At 31.5% G+C, this 12,716-nt stretch overlaps 1 protein-coding gene across 1 annotated transcript in view; it reads left to right on the forward strand.

Annotated features, from left to right (window-relative positions):
* The window catches only part of LOC149552926 (endoribonuclease Dicer homolog 3a-like), a 44,319-nt gene extending 32,823 nt beyond the window's left edge, over window positions 1-11,496 (forward strand). The window contains exons 25-31 of the mRNA XM_089790260.1: window positions 1,657-1,711; window positions 7,830-7,936; window positions 8,038-8,058; window positions 8,141-8,201; window positions 8,751-8,815; window positions 9,988-10,016; window positions 11,400-11,496. Coding sequence (XP_089646386.1) covers window positions 1,657-1,711; window positions 7,830-7,936; window positions 8,038-8,058; window positions 8,141-8,201; window positions 8,751-8,815; window positions 9,988-10,016; window positions 11,400-11,496 — 435 coding nt within the window. The remainder of the gene's footprint in view (window positions 1-1,656; window positions 1,712-7,829; window positions 7,937-8,037; window positions 8,059-8,140; window positions 8,202-8,750; window positions 8,816-9,987; window positions 10,017-11,399) is intronic.
* The last annotated feature ends 1,220 nt before the right edge of the window (window positions 11,497-12,716 follow it).

Here is a 12,716-nt window from a genome sequence, read left to right on the forward strand (position 1 = left end):
TTGAAACCCTTGTTAAAATTTATGTTCTTTATTATTGAAAAATATCTATGAATGAAATCAAATTGGAAATCCTTGATTGAGAAATCCTTGATTGAGAAATCCTTTTTTTTAATTGGATTGATTTTGGAAATTATGAATTAGGATGGAGTTTAGAAAATAAAACTAAATTTAATTATTAATTTTGATTGTTTTTATTTTGTTGCCCTATCAGGATTAAAATTAATATCTATAATAAAATAAGGGGGTTGCTCAAAATTATCCATACACCATGCCTTTACTAAGTTTTATAAAAATACTATTGTTAAATGAAGTGGGGACATTTGTTTTTATTCAAGTGAATTTATTAATAATAAATAAATTTAAAAAAAGGAGAGAGGAGGGGCTGTGACCTCCCCCCTCGACTATGATGGTAGGCACGCTGCCAAGGCAATGAGGCCGCTTGCGGCCTTCACCCATGGGGTTGCTATATGAAATCACATAAATTTTTATTATTATGTTTTTAAAAAAATTAGAATATTATTATTATTATTATCACCATTATTATTAATTGTTATATTATTTTAATATTTATGATTATTATTATTAATAAATTAATATATATTATTTTGTTAATAATTTAATAATAATAATTTTTAATAACTTAATAATTATTACTAAAATTTTAATAATAATTTTTAATTATCAAACTTTCTTAAATAATATATGCTTTTAAAATATGAATAAACTTTTCTTTTAAAATTTTGAGAATGTTATTTTGGAAAGGGTAAAGTTAATATGTAAATGATTTTATACTAAATTTGAAAACCATAGTAAATATAACACTTGATGAATAAAAAAAGGCAAACCTCATGATAGTATCAAATTTGCTGAAGAGTAGAAAAATCTTGATTAACAAAAAAGTGATCAATACCTATCATCAACAACCACAACAGATAAGATAACAAGAAAGATAGAAATAAAAACAAATATGGAACCACAGAAATGCCCTAGAATGGCGCAAATCATGTTAAAATGAATTTTACATCCTAGAAGAAAGGCATGAAGAGCACATCAAAGAAATAGTGGTTGACTATAGGAAAAATGATTCAAGAATATCTAAGAAAATCATCTTCAAGCCAAACAAATAGATTAATCAAAGGCAAAAAAATGGATGAAAAGGAAGGATGGAGGCCGGTTCGACCTCGGAAGTAGAAAAGTTCAATGCAAAATTTTCAAAAAAGGAATAAGTGGGGACAAACAAAAACCTGGATGAAAACAAGGACGAAAACTAGAGAAAGTAGACCATCTTCAGAAAAACTAGGTATGCAAAAGAGATACAAATGTTGAAGGCAAAATTGGGAAGGATAGCCCCTAAAATCCTAACCCTAAACTAGTCTAATCCGTATTTTTGCCAAACCCTCTTTCATTTCGAAAGCCAATACTGTCCCATTAAATCTCAACCCTAAAATTAGCACCCTAACAGGGAGGAGAAAACATCAAAACCACTTCACGCTAGATTCCAATTTGGCGAATTTCAATACAACAAAATAATCAATTAATAGCAAGAAAACCATGAATCAAAATAAAAAATGGATAGCACGATAATCATAAGTGATAAAAATATAGGAGAAAAATAGTTTGAATGTGAAAGAAGTGGACTATATGCTATCTGGATAGGCATACAGAAAGACCAAAATTGATGAAATGGCTCAAATCAATGGACGTGAATCAGGTAAGTATATCCCCCCTTTTGGATTCTTTAATTTATATAAATTGCAAAGATGTAAAATTTAGAACATATTTTCTTAAAAGAGAATTAAAAATTAAAAATGGTTATAGTTTAAACTTTGTAAAATAGAAGCCAAATTTCAATGATATAGAAATTAAAAATTTCAATATAACTAAGTGGGTATAATTTTAAAAAGTTTTAGTAGAACTATGTGACATAGACATATTCATTAAGATTGAAGAAAAACTTGGAGGAATAAAAGAATTTGAATGACATCATTTGAAAACAACTAATGTGAAATTAGATATGTTAATTATCTTAAAAAAGGAATAACAAAAGCATCAACCTATAAATATTTTGAGGAAGTAAGGAAAGAAGATCATGTTGAGATTCACACCATAGAAGAGGTAAATGTAGAAGAGAAATTGAGGAAACAAGAAGAAAAAAGAGCACAAAATAAAATAGACAACATAGTTATTGCAAAGAACAAAGGGACTGAAGTAGGGGAGATTACAGAGCCTGAAATCATCCAGAGTGTTCTTAGAAGTATAGTAATGAAATGAAAAATAGTAGAGGAAGAAGATGCCAACCAAGAAACTCAAAGCAGATTTAGGGAAGGAATCTAACTACTGAATGTACAAGGAAGAAAAGTTGAAAATCTAAGAGAAGAACCTAGGCATTCAGAGTCTAGAGGAGAACATCAGATAAATTAAAAAACTCAATGAAGATATAACTCTAGGAATTAATGACGTCATAGATCAAATAGAAATTATGTGGACATCAGAAGATGCATAAAAAGAGAGAGGAACAAGGGAATAGGTAAATACAGAATAAATAAAAGGATATCCAATAGAATGAAAAAGATCAAACTCAGAGAGAACACTTTGATAGTGAAGAAGATCAGGAAAAAGAGAAAAATTAGAGAATAGAGAAAGCAAAAAATTCTTGGCTAACACCTAAAAATGCAGATAGAAGTAGATAAGAACAATCCAAAGAAAAAACAACAATGGAAGAACTCATAGAAGTAACTAGTGAAACAAATGGTGAATGGAATGATACTATTCCTCCAACAACTTAAAGCCAATGGTGTAATATCACAATAAAAAAAAGAGCCAAAAAAAAAAGCTATAAATTTTGAGAAACCCCAAAGAAATGAGGTGATCCTTTCAGAACACAAAAAAACACAAATGAAGAAAATGAAGAAACAATAGCAAACAAAGTAAAAGTTTGGAGTATAGAGGACTACAGGGTAGCAATAGAGAACCTAGAACAAAGTAATGATCAAAATACTGATAAAGAGGATAAGACAAACTTAAGGAAAAAATGTGAAGAATATGACATAATGATTGATTTAGAACAAAGAATTATAGAAGAATTAGATGATCGGGAAAATGTACAAAATGAAAAACAAAGGATACAAAACAAAGAGCAGCTGAATTTAGAAAAATAGATAATAAAAGAGATGGAAAGAGAAAAGGAAGAGGAAGTAGAAGGAAGGCAAACAAAATGTATCAGTAATGCAAATGAAAATCTAGAATATTTAGGCATATTCATCAACCAAGAAGGTATTATTACTCTTAAATGCGATAAGAAAAAGATGAAGAGAGGAAGGAAATCCCTAAAAGAGATGAGAGAAGTAGATGGTTAGGAAAAGGAACAAAAAAATATTAGTCAAATTCTTAAAGTAGGGAAGGGGAAGAGCCTTCTTGGGATAGTATGAGAATGAAAACTTAGAATGGTAGGGGTCTCAATGCATTAGGAGGATTAGGAATAATTTGGAATCCAAGAATGATTAATGTAGACTTAATGAAATCTAATCAATATTGGATGATCTATAAAGTTAAGAGCATCAGAAATGATCTACAAATAATACTAATAAATGTATATGGCCCAACTCAAAGTGCAGATAAAAAATAGTTATGGGAAGAAGTTAGCCTATTTATGTTTTACTTTGTGTTTGATTTGGGGTTGACTTAGTATGTTGACCAAAGGCCTAAGAGTTACTATTTTATGATGTTATATGAGATGTGGTTTATGCTTTGATCTTTGAGATATGGATCAATGTTTATTATTTGGTCACGATCTTTTATTTTCAACCATGGTGATGTATTTATGTATTTTTATGATGAGTTTTGATCAAATTTTTGTTAGTGCTTTCTAGTTGTTTGTTTAGGACTAAGGTGAATGGTGTGATTTTTTCAGTGTAACCTTTGAGTTTCGATCAATTATCCTTTGGTGTTTTCTAGTTGCTTGTATATGGCTGAGGTGATTATTGTCAGTTTCTTGTTATAACCTTTGAATTTTTCATCAGCTATCTTTTGGTGCTTTCCAGTTGCTTGTATAAGGACTGAGGTGAATATTTTGATTTTATGAGTTGTACTTTTCATTAGCTTAGGGTAGGTTATCTATGTGTATGTTGGGAAGTGGCTCACAATGGAAGCCTGAGCCATAAAGAGGTTGCTTGGGTAACCCATTGTAAGTTATTTTAATAAGTGAGAACATTTCATTAAATGGGTTTCAAATGAATTACTAAGAATTAGTGTTTTCCTTGCTCATGCCTTCAGTCCTAGTATAGGCTAGGATGAGAGTAGAGAGGATGCTTGGTTGGGACCTTGCCATGCTAGTATGCATTGTCTGTACGAAAGGATATTGATGCCACATAAAGATACTAGGGGGCTAGAGTCTAGAGGTTGCCAGGGTAACCTTAGAGTTGACTCATGCCATGACACTTGCCCACTTACATAGTAGATTTCCTATGTGTCTTTGTTGCCTCTAGGATTAGATGATACTTGTGTCTTGATACCCTTTGAGATAGTTTTCTATCAAATTTTCCTTGACCTAGATATTGGTTATGACTTTTGTGGTTTTATATCCATATGGAACTTGAGATTATCTCCTCAGCATGGTGGGAGTGGGCCATTTAGGTTCCATAAGGCCAGGTGGTAGTTTTTTTTATACAATTGAGACAGTTGGATGTAATTGTCGGATGTACTTGTGCAGTCGTTCCTTTCATTTTGATCTTATGTTTTTGTTGGATGGTTATATTATGTTGTACTGTACTTGAATAATCAAATATCTTATGAGATGATGTATTATATTCATGATGTATATTATTTGAGCTTTTCATACCCTGCAACTTGTACATTGGATGATTATGCATTATGGTTATGCCAAGTAACATCTTATTTAATTGAATTCATACTTGTGATTATATTATGATGTGAATTTTGATTATGTATCAGATTTTGTATCAATGAAAACTCATGTATGTGATTCAACATTATGTAACCCTTAAGAGATGTAATCTATTTTTGGTTTTTTTGTATGTATGTGAGTTATTTCTTCCACAATATTATCTCTTGTTGTTTTAATCTTTCAAAAAAAATGTTTGTAAAGATTATAAGTGACACTTAAGGTTTTTTTTTTTTTTGGGTTCCCTTGTGGGGTGTTACATCTAAGATACTTAGCCCTTCAACTAATGCACATGAATGTTAGTTTGAATCACCATGGAGGCTTCATAAATCTCACAATGGTTTGACCAAGTTCCATCTTATGCCATTTCATTGAGATTTAATTTCCTCTTGGCTCTCCTCATTTTTTGGTTCATCCAACATGACACTTAATTGAAATTGCTTGCCTCCTTATTTGGTGAGCATTTTAGGCTGAGGAAGAGATGGCCTTGCTGAAACTTTAACATATAATTTAAATAGATAATAAGATGTATAGTTAAAACTTGGCTATAAACCATAAATATTTTATTTCAAAAGAGAATAATGTTGAATGTTAAACTATTCTATAATAGTACCTCAAGCTCTGTATAAATTGTCAAATTCATTCATGTGTAATCCTAGAAAATACAAAGAAGATCAATTGTAGAATTCATTCATGTGTAATCCTAGAAAATACAAAGAAGATCAATTGTAGAATTCATTTAAAATGAGAAAAAATGAAATCCGTCCCTTATAAAACCAAAAAAATCTCATATTCACAGTTTGCAAGTCTATATTAAACTCCAAAAATAGAAAGATGCCTTCTCTGTACAACAAACTGCCTATTCTAGTTTTAAAAAATGCATTTTCCCCATTTTCTCATCTATATGAAAAGAACGCAGAACACGTCAAAATCTTCACACAAACATAGCAAGTATCCTAGAGATAAATGAAAGATGCCTGGTTGAACATCAAGCTACCTATTTCACTATTAGAAATCGAAACCCTGAAGAACACATTCAAGGCAACAAAATATGAGACCAAAATGATTAAAATAGGGGAAAACTAAAAGGACGTTGTTAAAGGAAAAGAACATATCAACATTGGATTTATGTTGGAGCATCAAAGTACTCCTCTACCAAATGTAGTGACTCTTGTGATAACCATAAATTTTTTCCCAAAAGTTTAACACTAACGAGCTATGAGTTAATGCACAAAACAAATGAGAAGCTTATTCAATTGAGGCTACATCATTACATATACATTTCCTTAATGAAGTTTTTAAATCACACATAAATAGAAAAGGGAACCTATTAGCTATGCCCATTTTGCAAGTTTATACTCTCTTTCTCCTACTCTCCAGTAAGCTTTCTTGATCATCTCCAACTCACGTGCCTCCTTTGACCGCATACCCCCTCCGTCGATGAAATCATTCTCTTTTATCTGCGGAATAATTTTTTTTGTCTTCCGAGATGCAGTTGCAATGGAGAAAGAGAAAAATGAGCATCCCTAGAAAAGGGCAAGCACCCCCTTTTTAATGAAAGACAATCCTACCATTGTAATGGACCCAAGTGATTCTATTTGACGCATATGTTCAAACAACTCCGCATTTTTCTTTACTAATTAATAAATTTTCTAACAAAATTTTCAAACAAAATCTGTGTGGCATTACATTTTCCATTTTGTTCAGTTTGTGAACAAATGGGTTGTGACATCCTCCCCGACTTAAAGAATGCATTGTCCTGATGCTAGGTCAATATGTACAAGTACAATCAATGAGAAAACAAATAAATAATTTGAATTTAGTCAAACTTTCATTGTTCAATGTTCTAAATAATACATGTACTTCTATTTAGATTCTATCATAATCAACAAGATTATTTAATATGAATGCATTCTAATACAATCAACACACACAAATACTCATAAGACGTTATTTTTCAATCCAAAATTTTAACACTTATTTGAAGCAATCAATTCTGGAGAAAAATTAATACACATTTTATATAAGCACAGGTATAATAATCATCAATCTAATTAGATTTCCACAATCCATTAGACATTTTTATCTTTTGCTTCTGGATTTGATTGTGTTCATTTTTTTATCATCAACGTTTCGGATCACACTCTGTGATCCATCTCAGGATGAGAGAATGCAAGAATGAAAAAATGCGAGCAGATCAAACCAGTGCAGGGGTTAATAAAGGAAAAAGGTTGACAAAAAGTGAGGTGGACAAAGGAGAAGAAAATAAAAAATAAAAAATAAAAAGCTTATAGGGGTAGGACCCATGGGAGAGAAAATGAAGAATAAACAAAAAAATGAGGAGTAAAAATTGACATTACCCCTAGGAAATAAAAAAAAGAGACAAAATTAAAAGAGCCTAAACGAGAGCAAGTGCAAAAGCCTCCCATGCAATGAATTAGAGATATTAAATAGTAAAGAACAAAGCAATCGAGAGGCAAAAGCATGTAAAAACAAATAATAAATGCATTGAAAATGAAAGGAGATATTATATATAAATTAATAATAATAGTATGTGTATATATATATATATATATATATATATATATATATATATATTGATACAAATATAGCATAATAATAATAAACAAAAAATATTATTAGTCCCTACCTTTTAAAAAGGAGAGACTATTGTTTTCATATCGATTAAGACAATTAATTTGTGCTTTCAAACTTTAAAAACAATAATATATTAAATATGTTTCATACTAGTTCATGTCTCAAATTTTGAATTTTATTGAAATTTTTAAATTTTCCTATTGGTCGGCTGGTTTTTCCTAGTGGTTTAATTAATTCTCTAAATTAAATAATAATATTAATAAATAGCTGGAAGAATGTATACGTGTATTGCTTGTTTTAACAGCTACATCCTTTTATTAATGTTTGATAGGACGCTTGCCGACGTTTGCTGTGTTGGCCTGCGCACAGACCATAAGAAAGCAAGCTAGGTTGGCACGTTCACCCAGTAATTATCTGCTCTTGCCAACTCTTACACGAGTACAATTAATTTGAGCTTATCTTGCCTGGCTGTCGCATTTGCCATTCATCTTGAAATCTAATTTTTGGTATAGAAATAAACAACATTTGCCATTTCACAGATGCGAAAGTATTTTGAACAGGTAAATTTTTGTATGCCCTCTTCATGTAAGCTTTCCTCTTTTCTTCATCTAGAATTTCTGATTGTTCTACTTTTTTTTATAGGCCAGTAGCCATATGAAAATATCTTTACATCATTCATTTGTTAATAGTCGCTCTTGGCTATGTATTTATGTAGATGTAGCTCATTGGTGATATCCATGTGACCTTGATGATAGTTTTTGGTTTAAAATATGCTTCCCTTCACCAGAAGCCATAACTTTCCTCTTGCATTTCATATAGCTTTTGTCTTTTACGAATGCTATGGAAGACTAGAAACTGAACACTGGACTCTTCTTGAGAAGATTAGAACAGAGGTTTAGATGATAGATAAAGTCTATTAGAAGACTGACACAAAGCCTGCAAAGCTTCTTCTCTGCAACCTCAAATTGGCAATCTGCAAAAAGTAGCTCTTACAATACAATCTTTTTCTCCTGAACTTTTTATTTTCTTTCAATTTATCAAACTCTAAAAATTTCATTTTTGGGGCTAAAGATTTCAATATCTTCTTTATAAATTTTCTACAATCCATTAATTGATTATAGTTAAAGGTTTCAATTTGATTAAGTAGTAAAACCTTTGAAATTTTGGTTCTATAGTTTTAGTCAACTTGATCAAACCCTAACCATTTTATTTAAATATTTTTTTGATCAACTTGTGTATTATATTTTGGCAGACGAGGTAGGTGGAGAAATTGAGCAGCTATTCATATACGGTTCAGATAACGGCGAGCTACTCTCCGTTCGTAGGAACAGATGACAGAATTAGTACTTTTGGGTGCTTTGTAGTCAAGTGTTATGAAGACTAAGCAACGCATGTAGCTACAATTCTAATGGTATTTGGTTGCTATGTAAAAGAAAGCTGAAATGAACAGTGGCTACGTGAAGTCTACTACTTAGTTAGTGTGTAGCTCAAGACCAAATTTGAAAATTACCTAAAGGGAGACCACTTCGTCTTTCTTCTCCATGATTTCTTGGGTCAAGGCATTTTCAATGCTAATGGGGAGCTATGAAAGATGTTAAGTCCCTCAGAAGCTTCATGGTGGAGATGATGCAGTGAGAGATTCAAAATTGCCTCTTGCCAGTCTTCACCAATGCAACGAAAATGGGTGAGTGTTTAGTCGATTTTCAAGACATTATGCAGAGATTTGCATCTGATAATATATGTAGCCTAGCATTTGGGGTGGATCCTGCCTATCTTCTCCCATCAATGCCCATTTTTATCCATAATTGCTATATTCCATGATAAATTTCTTGAATGAATTCTATCATCTGCTAAACTATTAATGATGTAATCTTAGGATGCTTCCCCCTAATTTCAAAACTTCACTGGGTTTATAAAATTTCACAAAAAAAAACAAACTACAGTTAGATGTCATACAAATTAGACAAAAAATGTTCTGAAAAAAGCACCAACTGTACAAAGTAGGACCAAAAATATCTGTACTAGTCCAGCTTTTTCATAGGTATATACTAGCTTTACTGGTCTTGTAGATATCTTAAAAAAAACCATTCGCATGAAAATCAATAATCTGCATCCTAGCTTTTTTTTTCTATCAAGTAAAAATATTGCATTTAAGCCTTGCTTCAATAGATTACAACATTCTTCCTCCATAGAAATCTCCCTGAGAAAACCTTCATAGCGACAAACAGTTGAATGCTTTCAACATGGACACACAAGAATTTAATACCTTTTTATAATGAGTTAGCAAAGAATTTCTGGAAAAAAAATATTATGGGATTCAGGCTTCTCTTCGAAGGTCTTGAGTTTGTGCCAGAGATGGTCAATACTAGACTTAATTCTAATTTTGAGTTTGTCAATTGAAAGTTAATATTATGGTTTTTTAAAATCTTGCTAGTTTTACTAAATACTTTTGAGATATAAATTAATGCTTGTTTGTTTTTACTGTACAGGTTATGTTGTGCAGGACAATGCAACACAGGTGATTGTTCTGTCCTCATTTTTTCATTTCTCTATGAAAAAATTGCTGACTAGAGTTGTGTCAAAGTAGGCTTCCTAGTGCAGAAGAGAGTTAATGGGGTTCAGGTCAGGGGTTCCTTTCTTCTAAATATAGATAGAGAACTACATGAATAATAACATTGCGTGAACAACCAATAGACAGTGGTGAAACAAGAAGTTTAAAAGATAGTTTTCATAGAAGCATTATAGCAATAATGCATAACTTAAAAATTGGAAAAAGTCTCCATATAAATAATAACATTGCGTGAACAACCAATAGACAGTGGTGAAACAAGAAGCTTAAAAGATAGTTTTCATAGAAGCACTATAGCAATAATGCATAACTTAAAAATTGGAAAAAGTTGAAATTAAACGAGCGCTCAGGGTTTAGAGAGCATCTGACACTTCTCAGTGAACTAGGTTCGAACCCTTTGGAGGAGATTTCCAATGGCCAATGAATATAGACTCAACTACCAGATGTTCCACAGGCAGCATTAGAGGACCACTAGCATTATCATAGTCAGTTAATTTTACCACATTGAGAGTTCTGCATGAATAATTATATCTGCCCCCAGTATGGACAATGTAGAAGCACTAATAATCTTAAACTCGATATGGTGGGATGCCATGAAATTATTCCTAATAAGATTCAAACCCTTACCGTCATGCAAAGAGTGGGCATACTCCATCAAGCTGATACCTCAGCATTGAGAAGCTGGAAATCAATACCCTGTCCTACATATTGCCTTCATTCTACTGTCTGACAAAGATAAAGCTGATTTTATCTGTTGACAGTCCTAGACATTTCTACCTCCTGCCCACCAAGAAGCAGCTCTTCCAGGCTAGACCCAATTTTTACATTCTCACAGCCCTCTTCAGCTTTTACTAAAAATCCTTCAAACTAAACCCGTGCAATTGAACACTAGCATGGTCACATAGTTCATCTGGTCCCAGATTTGCTTTGATGACCTTGGGGGTGCCAGGTGACAAAAAATTGAAGCTATTCTAACTGATGGTTAGAGATTTGCCCATGGTAGAAAAGATCTTTACCACTTCCTTTGGAACTTATCCAGAGAAAACACACCTACTAAACCTAAAACAAAAGACACCATAAATAGAACACAGACAACCATCTAGAGAAATAGCACAACATAAGCAGAACACAGACAACCATCTATAGTCATAGCACATTGTTGCTTTCAGATATTAACAAGCATTGCCCTTACGTTGGTACCATTCACTCCATGAATTTGAATAAATAACTGCTTGGTTCTTCATACAAATATTGGCATTGTCTTTGAATCTTAAAATAGATAGGTCACCTAAAACTCAATGGTATTTAGCCTTTGTCTTTTGGAGTGTGCAGAGATAATAGAGCTTTTGCCTTGTGGGTGGTTACTCTTAACTTGTTATCGGTTAGAGCATACCCTCAGCCTGCAAAGCAGAATCCTGAAGCTGTGTGACAAGGGATTTTACTTTTTAGAGACATTAAACTTTTCCTCTGCCTATTGACAGTATGGCTGGGACTGCACTGATGGTAACAAAACTCAAAAAGTTTCTTGATGCCAGTCATTATATCATCTGCTGGGTCAACAAGGGTAGATATTGATAGCAGTTCTCTATGTTGTAGATTGTGGTTACAGGACATGTAAATACACAATCAAGTAGTGTAACCACCATCGCAACCAAGAAATATTAATGCTCATAACTATTTTAAAATGTGCTTACTTAAGGATGTGGTGAGCATCTCTTACAAATTTCTCTGTAATCTAAATTCCAAGTATACTTAGGATTAGATATGATATATGTGAATAATGCCAATTAGAGATTACAAATTTCTCTGTAATCTAATGCTATGCTAAGCCTAAAAAACAGACCACCATTCTGACGTGAAAACACTATTTTCAGTTCATTGACCGTAACTTACAGCAAAGCCAATAACAAAATTCCAATATGCTATGACCATTAATTTCAGATAGCACAGGATGCATTTACTCACATCCCAATTTTGTGATTGATCATGAAAGAGAAACAACTTGCTAATTAGAATTATTAGGCTCAAAACGTGTCACAGTCACATGAGGTGTAACTGCAAGCAACAGTAGCGACATCCACCTGTCCCCTATATCATGTGAAATACACTTGCAAAACACTAAAATATTGACCTTTCAAAATCAAATCTTCTGAAACAAAGATTGGAACTTTTAAATAAATAAAAAATTAACAATAAAAATTAACTATAAATTGACAATTCAATTCAAAATTGAAAATTAAGTAATAAATTGATATATTATTTTAAAAGTTATTTTTTAAAATAAATTAAAAAATTTTGAAGTCAAATTTTCAATAATATTTATGTATAATAAAATAATCAATTGAAAATCTAAAAATAAAATATATGAATTAATTCTAATATGAAAAAGTTTAAATTTCCAATGCTTATAAAATCTAAATATATTTAACAATTATATAATAAATTCCAAGCTATTGAGCACCATATACTCAAACTAAAATAGAGTCTAACCTTATAGTTTCTTTTTTGTGGTTATTTCCTTTAGTATGTTTTTACGATGTAAAATATAATTATTAATTTAATATTAAAATATATATTTAAGTTTTAAATATATTTAAACTAAATGATAAATTATGTAAATATAGCTACACATATATGTAATATTCATAA

This window comes from Cupressus sempervirens, chromosome 6 (assembly GCF_028749045.1).
Source record: "Cupressus sempervirens isolate cs-2001-9-10 chromosome 6, ASM2874904v1, whole genome shotgun sequence".
Taxonomy (NCBI): Eukaryota; Viridiplantae; Streptophyta; class Pinopsida; order Cupressales; family Cupressaceae; genus Cupressus; species Cupressus sempervirens.